Below are 12,165 nucleotides of genomic sequence, written 5' to 3' on the forward strand. Positions count from 1 at the left end.
GTGCTCACTGCCCACAACATGAGGTGGAAACTGAGCTGCACTTCCTAACCTCCTGCCCAATGTATGACCATATTAGAGGCACATATTTCCCTCAGATTACACAGATCCACAAAGAATTTTAAAACAAACCCGATTTTGATAAACTCCCATATCTACTGGGTGAAATACCAGTGTGTCATCACAGCAGCAAGATTTATGACCTGTTGCCACGAGAAAAGGGCAACCAGTGAAGAACAAACCATTGTAAATACAACCTATATTTATTCTTATTTATTTTCCCGTGTGTTCTTTAACCATTTGTACATCGTTACCACACTGTATATATACGTAATATGACATTTGTAATGTCTTTAGTCTTTTGTAATGTAATGTTTACTGTTAATTTTAATTGTTTATTTCACTTTTTATTATCTACCTCACTTGCTTTGGCGAGGATAGAGAGAGAGAGAGAGAGAGAGAGAGAGAGAGAGAGAGAGAGAGAGAGAGAGAGGATAGGGAGAGATTATAGAAAGAGAGAGAGGGAGAGGGGGATAGAGAGAGATGATAGAAAGAGAGAGAGGGAGAGGGGGATAGAGAGAGATGATAGAAAGAGAGAGACGGAGAGGGGGATAGAGAGAGAGAGAGAGAGAGAGAGAGAGAGGAGAGAGAGAGAGAGAGAGAGAGAGAGAGAGGGAGAGAGAGAGAGAGAGAGGGAGGATAGAAAGAGAGCGAGGGAGAGGGGGATAGAGGAGAAGAAATAAAGCTAGAGAGCAAGAGATCGTGAGCCGAGACAACGGTTCCTCAGTAGTGTAACTCACCCCACTAAAGACCATGTTGAGGGCTGTGAAGTCCCTCATACGAGCGACGGCTTTAAACGAGCCAAAGTTCCTGATCAGCCAGTCCTCACTGTTCTCCCCTGGCCTCACACAGCCTGCACACAGAGAAGAGTTATGAGCTGTTGGGGGCACTGTTACGTCATGTCAAAAGGGTTTCTGGGATGGTGGTTTCTGGGTTGGTGGTTTCTGGGTTGGTCGTTTCTGGGTTGGTCATTTCTGGGTTGGTCGTTTCCTTTCCAGCCCTTCTCTTGGTCCAGGACACCTGGTTCTCCTAATCAGCTGGACCAGGTGTGTTTGTGTTGGTCTGGAGCAAAAGCCTGCACACCCAGTAGTTCCTCAGGAGTAATGCTGTCCACCCCTGGGTTATGTTTGAGAGGAAGGGCTACCTAAAGAACTGTTATGGACATGCTATGAGCTGTCACTGGTAGTGATGTCATGTTATAAAGGTGTTGAGTTGTACCTGCTCTCTCCCCGGAGAGGAAGGGCTACATAAAGAACTGTTATGAACATGTTATGAGCTGTCACTGGTAGTTATGTCATGTTATAAAGGAGTTGTACCTGCTCTCTCCCGGACAGGAATGGGTACATGAAGAGCATATAGATCCACCTCTGTCTGATCGGATCCATCTCTGAGAAATGATCACTCAACTGCTCCACCCTGGAGACAGAGAGAGAATAGGGGATGGAGAAGAATGGCGGGAGAGAGAGGAAGGAGAGAACAAGGAGGATGGATAGAGGGAGAGGTTGAGAGAGTCAGAGAGAGAGAGAGGGGGAGGGGAAAGAGAGAGAGAGAGAGAGAGAGAGAGAGAGAGAGAGAGAAGAGAGAGAGAGAGAGAGAGAGAAGGAAGATGGGAAGGAAGGAAGGAAGGAAGGAAGGAAGGAAGGAAGGAGGAAGGAAGGTGAAGGAAGGAAGGAAGGAAGGAATTAAGGAAGGAAGGAAGGAAGGATATTATAACATGGTAGGTGATATTATAACATGGTCTGGTGATATTATAACATGGTCTGGTAGGTGATATTATAACATGGTCTGGTAGGTGATATTATAACATGGTCTGGTAGGTGATATTATAACATGGTCTGGTAGGTGATATTATAACATGGTCTATAACAGGTGATGTTATAACATGGTCTGGTAGGTGATATTATAACATGGGATAATATAACATGGTCTGGAAGGTGATGTTATAACATGGTCTGGTAGGTGATATTATAACATGGTCTGGTAGGTGATGTTATAACATGGTCTGGTAGGTGATATTATAACATGGTCTGGTAGGTGGTACATGGTGATCTGGTAGGTGATGTTATAACATGGTCTGGTAGGTGATATTATAACATGGTCTGGTAGGTGATATTATAACATGGTCTGGTAGGTGATATTATAACATGGTCTGGTAGGTGATGTTATAACATGGTCTGGTAGGTGATATTATAACATGGTCTGGTAGGTGATATTATAACATGGTCTGGTAGGTGATATTATAACATGGTCTGGTAGGTGATATTATAACATGGTCTGGTAGGTGATATTATAACATGGTCTGGTAGGTGATATTATAACATGGTCTGGTAGGTGATATTATAACATGGTCTGGTAGGTGATGTTATAACATGGTCTGGTAGGTGATATTATAACATGGTCTGGTAGGTGATATTATAACATGGTGATATTATAACATGGTCTGGTAGGTGATATTATAACATGGTCTGGTAGGTGATGTTATAACATGGTCTGGTAGGTGATATTATAACATGGTCTGGTAGGTGATATTATAACATGGTCTGGTAGGTGATATTATAACATGGTCTGGTAGGTGATATTATAACATGGTCTGGTAGGTGATATTATAACATGGTCTGGTAGGTGATATTATAACATGGTCTGGTAGGTGATATTATAACATGGTCTGGTAGGTGATATTATAACATGGTCTGGTAGGTGATATTATAACATGGTCTGGTAGGTGATGTTATAACATGGTCTGGTAGGTGATATTATAACATGGTCTGGTAGGTGATGTTATAACATGGTCTGGTAGGTGATATTATAACATGGTCTGGTAGGTGATATTATAACATGGTCTGGTAGGTGATATTATAACATGGTGATATTATAACATGGTCTGGTAGGTGATGTTATAACATGGTCTGGTAGGTGATATTATAACATGGTCTGGTAGGTGATATTATAACATGGTGATATTATAACATGGTCTGGTAGGTGATGTTATAACATGGTCTGGTAGGTGATATTATAACATGGTCTGGTAGGTGATATTATAACATGGTCTGGTAGGTGATATTATAACATGGTCTGGTAGGTGATATTATAACATGGTCTGGTAGGTGATGTTATAACATGGTGGTATTATGACATGGTCTGGTAGGTGATGTTATAACATGGTGGTATTATAACATGGTCTGGTAGGTGATATTATAACATGGTCTGGTAGGTGATATTATAACATGGTGATTTTACATTTACATTTACATTTAAGTCATTTAGCAGACGCTCTTATCCAGGTCTGACTTACAAATTGGTGCATACACCTTATGACATCCAGTGGAACAGCCACTTTACAATAGTGCATCTAAATATTTTAGGGGGGTTGAGAAGGATTACTTATAAGGTATTCCTTGAAGAGGTGGGGTTTCAGGTGTCTGACAGGTGATATTATAACATGGTCTGGTAGGTGATATTATAACATGGTCTGGTAGGTGATATTATAATATGGTCTGGTAGGTGATATTATAACATGGTGATTTTATAACATGGTCTGGTAGGTGATATTTGTCACGCCTTGGTCATTGTATCTTGTGTTTTTGTTATATGTTTGGGTAGGCCAGGGTGTGACATGGGTTTATATGTTGTATTTCGTATTGGGGTTTGTATTAATTGGGAGTGTGTATTATTAGGGGTGTGTCTAGTTAGGCTTGGCTGCCTGAGGCGATTCCTAATTGAGTCAGCTGATTCTCGTTGTCTCGGATTGGGAACCGTATTTAGGCAGCCTGAGTGTGTTGTATTTCGTGGGTGATTGTACCTGTCTTAGTGTTAGTCACCAGATAGGCTGTATGAGTTTCATTCGTTTGTTTTCTTCTTCCGTTATTTCATGTACCGTATTAGCTTCATTAAAAGTCATGAGTAACCTACACGCTGCATTTCGGTCTGACTTACTTCAAACAACAGACGAATATCATTACAGAATCACCCACCACGATTCACAGACCGAGCAGCGTGTGAACTGGCAGGAGCTAAAGGAGGACGATATGGACGGCAGAAGCAGGGATTATACGACGTGGGAAGAAATCGACAGGTGGGCGTCCGACCCAGTGCGAGTGCAGGAGCCCGCCTGGGATTCCCTACAGCAATGCGAAGAGGGCTATACACGGATGGAATCGAAAAGGAGAGCACGGCTTTACAGAGCGAAAACCGTAGGTAACTGGGGGAAAGCGCAGAGAGAGAGTGGCAGAGTCAGGAGTCAGACCTGAGCCTACTCTCCTGTTAATTGTGAGGAGCAGCAATATGAGGACTTCTGGTCTTGGGAGATGATATTAGACGGAAAAGGACCCTGGGCGCAGGGATATTATAAGAGGCGTGGAGAGGCGTGAGTATGAGGAGGCAGCACTGCGACGCGGTTGGAAACCGGAAAGTCACCCCCAAAAATATTGGGGGGACTAAAAGGGAGAATAGTTATGCCAGGTAGGAAACCTGCGCATACTCCCTGTGCTCACCGTTGGGCTAGAGAGACCGGGCAGGCACCGTGTTATGCTATGGAGCGCACGGTGTTTCCAGTGCGGGTGCAGAGCCAGCTGCGACACATACCAGCCCTTCCTATTGGCCGGGCTAGAGTGGGCATCGAGCCAGGTAACTTGGGCAGGCTCGGTGCTCTAGAGCTCCAGTGCGCCTGCACGGTCCGGTCTATCCAGAGCCACCTCTACACACCAGTCCTCCGGTAGCAGCTCCCGCACCATGCTTCCTGTGCGTGTCCTCGCGCCAGTACCACGAGTTCCAGCACCACGCACCAGGCCTCCAGTGCGCCTCGCCTGTTCAGCGCAGCCAGTGCTTTTCTCCCCTCCTGCGCTGCCGGAGTCTCCTGTCTGTCCAGCGCCGCCAGTGCCGCCAGTCTGCCCAGCGCCGCCAGTGCCGCCAGTCTGCCCAGCGCCGCCAGTGCTCCCAGTCTGCCCAGCGCCGCCAGTCTGCCCAGCGCCGCCAGTGCCGCCAGTCCTCCCAGCGCCGCCAGACAACCAGTCTCTTCCAGATCTGCCAGACAACCAGTCTCTTCCAGATCTGCCAGACAACCAGTCTCTTGACACAGATCTGCCAGACAACCAGTCTCTTCCAGATCTGCCCGACAACCAGTCTCTTCCAGATCTGCCCGACAACCAGTCTCTTCCAGATCTGCCCGACAACCAGTCTCTTCCAGATCTGCCAGACAACCAGTCTCTTCCAGATCTGCCAGACAACCAGTCTCTTCCAGATCTGCCAGACAACCAGTCTCTTCCAGATCTGCCAGACAACCAGTCTCTTCCAGATCTGCCAGACAACCAGTCTCTTCCAGATCTGCCAGACAACCAGTCTCTTCCAGATCTGCCCGACAACCAGTCTCTTCCAGATCTGCCCGTCAACCTAGATCTTCTAGATCGGCCAGACAACCAGGATTTACCGGAGCCTACTACCTGCCTGAGCTTCCTCTCAGTACTGAGCTTCCTCTCAGTACTGAGCTTCCTTTCAGTACTGAGCTTCCTTTCAGTACTAGGCTTCCCTCTGTACTGGGCTCCCTCTCAGTACCGGGCTTCCCCTCAGTACCGGGCTCCCCTCAGTACCGGGCTGCTTCGGTCCCGGGCTGCTCCTCTGTCCCGGGCTGCCCCTCTGTCCCGGGCTGCCCCTCTGTCCTGGCTGCCCCTCTGTCCCGAGCTGCCCCTCTGTCCCGAGCTGCCCCTCTGTCATGAGCTGCCCCTCTGTCCCGAGCTGCCCCTCTGTCCCGAGCTGCCCCTCTGTCCCGAGCTGCCCCTCTGTCCCGAGCTGCCCCTCGGTCCCGAGCTGCCCTCAGTTATGTGGGGATCAGGGTGAGGACTATTAGGCCATGGTCGGCGGAGAAGGTGGATTATCCTAGGTCGAAGGGGAGGAACTAGGACATTTATGGAGTGGGGTCCACGTCCCGAGCCAGAACCGCCACCATGGACAGACGCCCACCCGGACCCTGATGCTCTTGAGGTGCGTCCCGGAGTCCGCACCTTAGGGGGGTTCTGTCACGCCTTGGTCATTGTATCTTGTGTTTTTGTTATATGTTTGGGTAGGCCAGGTGTGACATGGGTTTATATGTTGTATTTCGTATTGGGGTTTGTATTAATTGGGAGTGTGTATTATTAGGGGTGTGTCTAGTTAGGCTTGGCTGCCTGAGGCGATTCCTAATTGGAGTCAGCTGATTCTCGTTGTCTCGGATTGGGAACCGTATTTAGGCAGCCTGAGTGCGTTGTATTTCGTGGGTGATTGTACCTGTCTTAGTGTTAGTCACCAGATAGGCTGTATGAGTTTCATTCGTTTGTTGTTTTCTTCTTCCGTTATTTCATGTACCGTATTAGCTTCATTAAAAGTCATGAGTAACCTACACGCTGCATTTCGGTCTGACTTACTTCAAACAACAGACGAATATCATTACAATATTATAACATGGTCTGGTAGGTGATATTATAACATGGTGATTTTATAACATGGTCTGGTAGGTGATATTATAACATGGTGATTTTATAACATGGTCTGGTAGGTGATATTATAACATGGTGATATTATAACATGGTCTGGTAGGTGATAATATAACATGGTCTGGTAGGTGATATTATAACATGGTCTGGTAGGTGATATTATAACATGGTCTGGTAGGTGATATTATAACATGGTGATTTTATAACATGGTCTGGTAGGTGACATTATAACATGGTGATATTATAACATGGTGATATTATAACATGGTCTGGTAGGTGATGTTATAACATGGTCTGGTAGGTGATATTATAACATGGTCTGGTAGGTGATGTTATAACATGCTCTGGTAGGTGATATTATAACATGGTGATGTTATAACATGGTCTGGTAGGTGATTTTATAACATGGTCTGGTAGGTGATGTTATAACATGGTGATATTATAACATGGTCTGGTAGGTGATATTATAACATGGTCTGGTAGGTGATATTATAACATGGTGATATTATAACATGGTCTGGTAGGTGATATTATAACATGGTGATATTATAACATGGTCTGGTAGGTGATTTTATAACATGGTCTGGTAGGTGATGTTATAACATGGTGATATTATAACATGGTCTGGTAGGTGATGTTATAACATGGTGATATTATAACATGGTCTGGTAGGTGATATTATAACATGGTGATATTATAACATGGTCTGGTAGGTGATATTATAACATGGTCTGGTAGGTGATGTTATAACATGGTCTGGTAGGTGATATTATAACATGGTCTGGTAGGTGATGTTATAACATGGTCTGGTAGGTGATATTATAACATGGTCTGGTAGGTGATATTATAACATGGTGATATTATAACATGGTCTGGTAGGTGATGTTATAACATGGTCTGGTAGGTGATATTATAACATGGTCTGGTAGGTGATATTATAACATGGTCTGGTAGGTGATATTATAACATGGTCTGGTAGGTGATATTATAACATGGTCTGGTAGGTGATATTATAACATGGTCTGGTAGGTGATATTATAACATGGTCTGGTAGGTGATATTATAACATGGTCTGGTAGGTGATATTATAACATGGTCTGGTAGGTGATATTATAACATGGTCTGGTAGGTGATATTATAACATGGTCTGGTAGGTGATATTATAACATGGTCTGGTAGGTGATATTATATTATATATAGTAATGGTAGTACATGGTCTGGTAGGTGTTGCAGCTGAAGTTCTTGTTGCTGAGGCAGGTTAGGAACCCTCTGGAGATGCTGGAGAGGAGTGGTTTCAGTTTCACCTCCATCCACACCTTTATCAGGTCCTCATCTTGGTAGGCTTCTGCCTCTGGGTTCACACTGATACCCAGCTCTAGTCTGAACACTGGGGTCTGGGATAGACTGGATCTCTGGAGAGGGGGAGACAGGGGTTAAAGTTCATACTTATACCCAACTCTAGTCCGATGAAAATGGGGAGGTGATGAGAGTGGGGTTAGCCTCTGGGGGGTGGGGGGTGATGAGAGTGGGGGGGGGGGGGTGATGATAGTGGGGGGTGATGAGAATGGGGGTGATGCCTCTGGGGGTGGGGGGGTGATGAGAGTGGAGAATGGGGGGTGATGGGTGGGGAGGTGATGAGAGTAGGGGGTGATGAGTGGTGGGTGATGAGAGTGGGGGGTGATGAGAGTGGGGGTGGGGGTGATGAGAGTGGGGGGTGATGAGAATGGGGGGTGATGAGAGTGGGGGGTGATGAGAGTGGTGGGTGATGAGAGTAGGTGGGTGATGAGTGGTGGGTGATGAGAGTAGGTGGGATGATGAGTGGTGGGTGATGAGAGTGGGGGTGATGAGTGGGGTAGGGGGTGATGAGAGTGGGGGGTGATGAGAGTGGGGGTGATGAGAGTGGGGTCAGCCTCTGGGGGTGGGGGGTGATGAGAGTGGGGGTCAGCCTGGGGGGGGGGGGGGGGGGTGATGAGAGTGGGGTCAGCCTCTGGGGGTGGGGGTGATGAGAGTGGGGTCAGCCTCTGGGGGTGGGGGTTGATGAGAGTGGGGTCAGCCTCTGGGGGTGGGGGTTGATGAGAGTGGGGTCAGCCTCTGGGGGTGGGGGTGATGAGAGTGGGGTCAGCCTCTGGGGGTGGGGGTTGATGAGAGTGGGGTCAGCCTCTGGGGGGTGGGGGGTGATGAGAGTGGGGCAGCCTCTGGGGGGTGGGGGTTGATGAGAGTGGGGTCAGCCTCTGGGGGGGGGGGGTGATGAGAGTGGGGGGGTGATGAAGGTTTGGTACATTCAGACTTGGGAGAAGTGCAGGCTCTCTTTTAAGTGCAATAAAACATGATATTGCCAGAGAGGGTTGACTAAGCATAATATTCTACTGTACATGTTAAGTAAAGGCCCGTCTTAGTAGCAGTGACTTGGCATCTTGTGAGCTTCCCCACCGTGGTGTGTTTGATAACATAGGTTTCTTCACACCCTACATCCTACCAACTGAACCAACGCTTGGTTCACTATCAACGTCATGATGGTTAAAAGGTTAGTCCCCGTTTACTCAGATGTGATCCTATAGCAGTTGTTCATAATGGGAAGGACAAGCCGTCCACACAGGCTTCACATCACTCAGCACTTCTACCCATCTGTCTCTTGCATTATGTCAGTCACTGAGAAATGGCATTCCGCTGACGGAATGTTCAGATCAGTTCTGAAGTTCTGGAGCCGTGTCAACATTCCAATAAAATAAGGTGCGTTCCTGTTTTAAAGGAGCGTTTCAATTGGTATGCTGACTGCAGGAATGTCCACCAGAACTGTTGCAAGAGAATTACATGTTAACTTCTCTACCATAACCCACATTCCCAACGTTGTTTTAGAGAAAACTCATTCTGATTGGCTGGGCCTGGCTCCCCAGTGGGTGGGCCTATGCCCTCCTATCACCCAACCATAGCTACACCTCTGCCCAGTCATGTGAAATCCATAGATTAGGGCCTAATGCATTTATTTCAACTGACTGATTTCCTTATGTGAACTGTAACCCAGTAAAATCAATGTTGCGTTTATATTTTTGTTTCGGTACATTTGAAAGGTTTCAGATAGTATCTGAATGCAGGTCTGGGGATGTATCAAGCTACCATGAAGGAGTAGACGTCCAGGGCAGCGTCCATGGTGTCCTTCAGGTTCTGCAGGTGGTCTCTCCCTGTGTCTGTAGCTGGCAGACCCACACACTGGAGGAAGTTAGAGGTAGGATCACCAGCCTGGGGATGGACAATAACATCATGACTTCCTGTTCCTACATCCTACTATATCTGCATCAGTGAGATTGTTGGTAGTATCCTACTATATCTGCATCAGTTAGATTGTTGGTAGTGTCCTGTTACATCCTACTATATCTGCATCAGTTAGATTGTTGGTAGTTACATCCTACTATATCTGCATCAGTTAGATTGTTGGTAGTGTCCTGTTACATCCTACTATATCTGCATCAGTTAGATTGTTGGTAGTTTCCTACTATATCTGCATCAGTTAGATTGTTGGTAGTGTCCTGTTACATCCTACTATATCTGCATCAGTTAGATTGTTGGTAGTGTCCTGTTACATCCTACTATATCTGCATCAGTTAGATTGTTGGTAGTGTCCTGTTACATCCTACTATATCTGCATCAGTTAGATTGTTGGTAGTGTCCTGTTACATCCTACTATATCTGCATCAGTTAGATTGTTGGTAGTGTGGTGTTACATCCTACTATATCTGCATCAGTTAGATTGTTGGTAGTGTCCTGTTACATCCTACTATATCTGCATCAGTTAGATTGTTGGTAGTGTGGTGTTACATCCTACTATATCTGCATCAGTTAGATTGTTGGTCGTGTCCTGTTACATCCTACTATATCTGCATCAGTTAGATTGTTGGTAGTGTCCTGTTACATCCTACTATATCTGCATCAGTTAGATTGTTGGTAGTGTCCTGTTACATCCTACTATATCTGCAGCAGTTAGATTGTTGGTAGTTTCCTGTTACATCCTACTATATCTGCATCAGTTAGATTGTTGGTAGTGTCCTGTTACATCCTACTATATCTGCATCAGTTAGATTGTTGGTAGTTTCCTGTTACATCCTACTATATCTGCATCAGTTAGATTGTTGGTAGTGTCCTGTTACATCCTACTATATCTGCATCAGTTAGATTGTTGGTAGTGTCCTGTTACATCCTACTATATCTGCATCAGTTAGATTGTTGGTAGTGTCCTGTTACATCCTACTATATCTGCAGCAGTTAGATTGTTGGTAGTGTCCTGTTACATCCTACTATATCTGCAGCAGTTAGATTGTTGGTAGTGTGGTGTTACATCCTACTATATCTGCATCAGTTAGATTGTTGGTAGTGTCCTGTTACATCCTACTATATCTGCATCAGTTAGATTGTTGGTAGTGTCCTGTTACATCCTACTATATCTGCATCAGTTAGATTGTTGGTAGTGTGGTGTTACATCCTACTATATCTGCATCAGTTAGATTGTTGGTAGTGTCCTGTTACATCCTACTATATCTGCATCAGTTAGATTGTTGGTAGTTTCCTACTATATCTGCATCAGTTAGATTGTTGGTAGTGTCCTGTTACATCCTACTATATCTGCATCAGTTAGATTGTTGGTAGTGTCCTGTTACATCCTACTATATCTGCATCAGTTAGATTGTTGGTAGTGTCCTGTTACATCCTACTATATCTGCATCAGTTAGATTGTTGGTAGTGTCCTGTTACATCCTACTATATCTGCAGCAGTTAGATTGTTGGTAGTGTCCTGTTACATCCTACTATATCTGCATCAGTTAGATTGTTGGTAGTGTCCTGTTACATCCTACTATATCTGCATCAGTTAGATTGTTGGTAGTGTCCTGTTACATCCTACTATATCTGCATCAGTTAGATTGTTGGTAGTGTGGTGTTACATCCTACTATATCTGCATCAGTTAGATTGTTGGTAGTGTCCTGTTACATCCTACTATATCTGTATCAGTTAGATTGTTGGTAGTTTCCTACTATATCTGCATCAGTTAGATTGTTGGTAGTGTCCTGTTACATCCTACTATATCTGCATCAGTTAGATTGTTGGTAGTTTCCTGTTACATCCTACTATATCTGCATCAGTTAGATTGTTGGTAGTTTCCTACTATATCTGTATCAGTTAGTAGTGTCCTGTTACATCCTACTATATCTGTATCAGTTAGATTGTTGGTAGTGTCACATTAGATTGTTGGTAGTGTCCTGTTACATCCTACTATATCTGCATCAGTTAGATTGTTGGTAGTGTCCTGTTACATCCTACTATATCTGCATCAGTTAGATTGTTGGTAGTGTCCTGTTACATCCTACTATATCTGCAGCAGTTAGATTGTTGGTAGTGTCCTGTTACATCCTACTATATCTGCATCAGTTAGATTGTTGGTAGTGTCCTGTTACATCTACTATATCTGCATCAGTTAGATTGTTGGTAGTGTCCTGTTACATCCTACTATATCTGCATCAGTTAGATTGTTGGTAGTGTCCTGTTACATCCTACTATATCTGCATCAGTTAGATTGTTGGTAGTGTCCTGTTACATCCTACTATATCTGCATCAGTTAGATTGTTGGTAGTGTCCTGTTACATTCTACTATATCTGCAT

At 45.1% G+C, this 12,165-nt stretch overlaps 1 protein-coding gene across 1 annotated transcript in view; it reads right to left on the bottom strand.

The window, feature by feature from the left end:
* mslnb (mesothelin b) overlaps window positions 1-12,165 on the bottom strand; it is an 82,929-nt gene that overhangs the window by 40,247 nt on the left and 30,517 nt on the right. Inside the window, exons 5-9 of the mRNA XM_052514216.1 lie at window positions 9,633-9,755; window positions 7,731-7,930; window positions 1,374-1,473; window positions 1,276-1,300; window positions 798-910 (exon numbers count right to left, since the gene is read on the bottom strand). Coding sequence (XP_052370176.1) covers window positions 798-910; window positions 1,276-1,300; window positions 1,374-1,473; window positions 7,731-7,930; window positions 9,633-9,755 — 561 coding nt within the window. The remainder of the gene's footprint in view (window positions 1-797; window positions 911-1,275; window positions 1,301-1,373; window positions 1,474-7,730; window positions 7,931-9,632; window positions 9,756-12,165) is intronic.

This window comes from Oncorhynchus keta, unplaced genomic scaffold (assembly GCF_023373465.1).
Source record: "Oncorhynchus keta strain PuntledgeMale-10-30-2019 unplaced genomic scaffold, Oket_V2 Un_scaffold_15414_pilon_pilon, whole genome shotgun sequence".
In the NCBI taxonomy this organism is placed as follows: domain Eukaryota; kingdom Metazoa; phylum Chordata; class Actinopteri; order Salmoniformes; family Salmonidae; genus Oncorhynchus; species Oncorhynchus keta.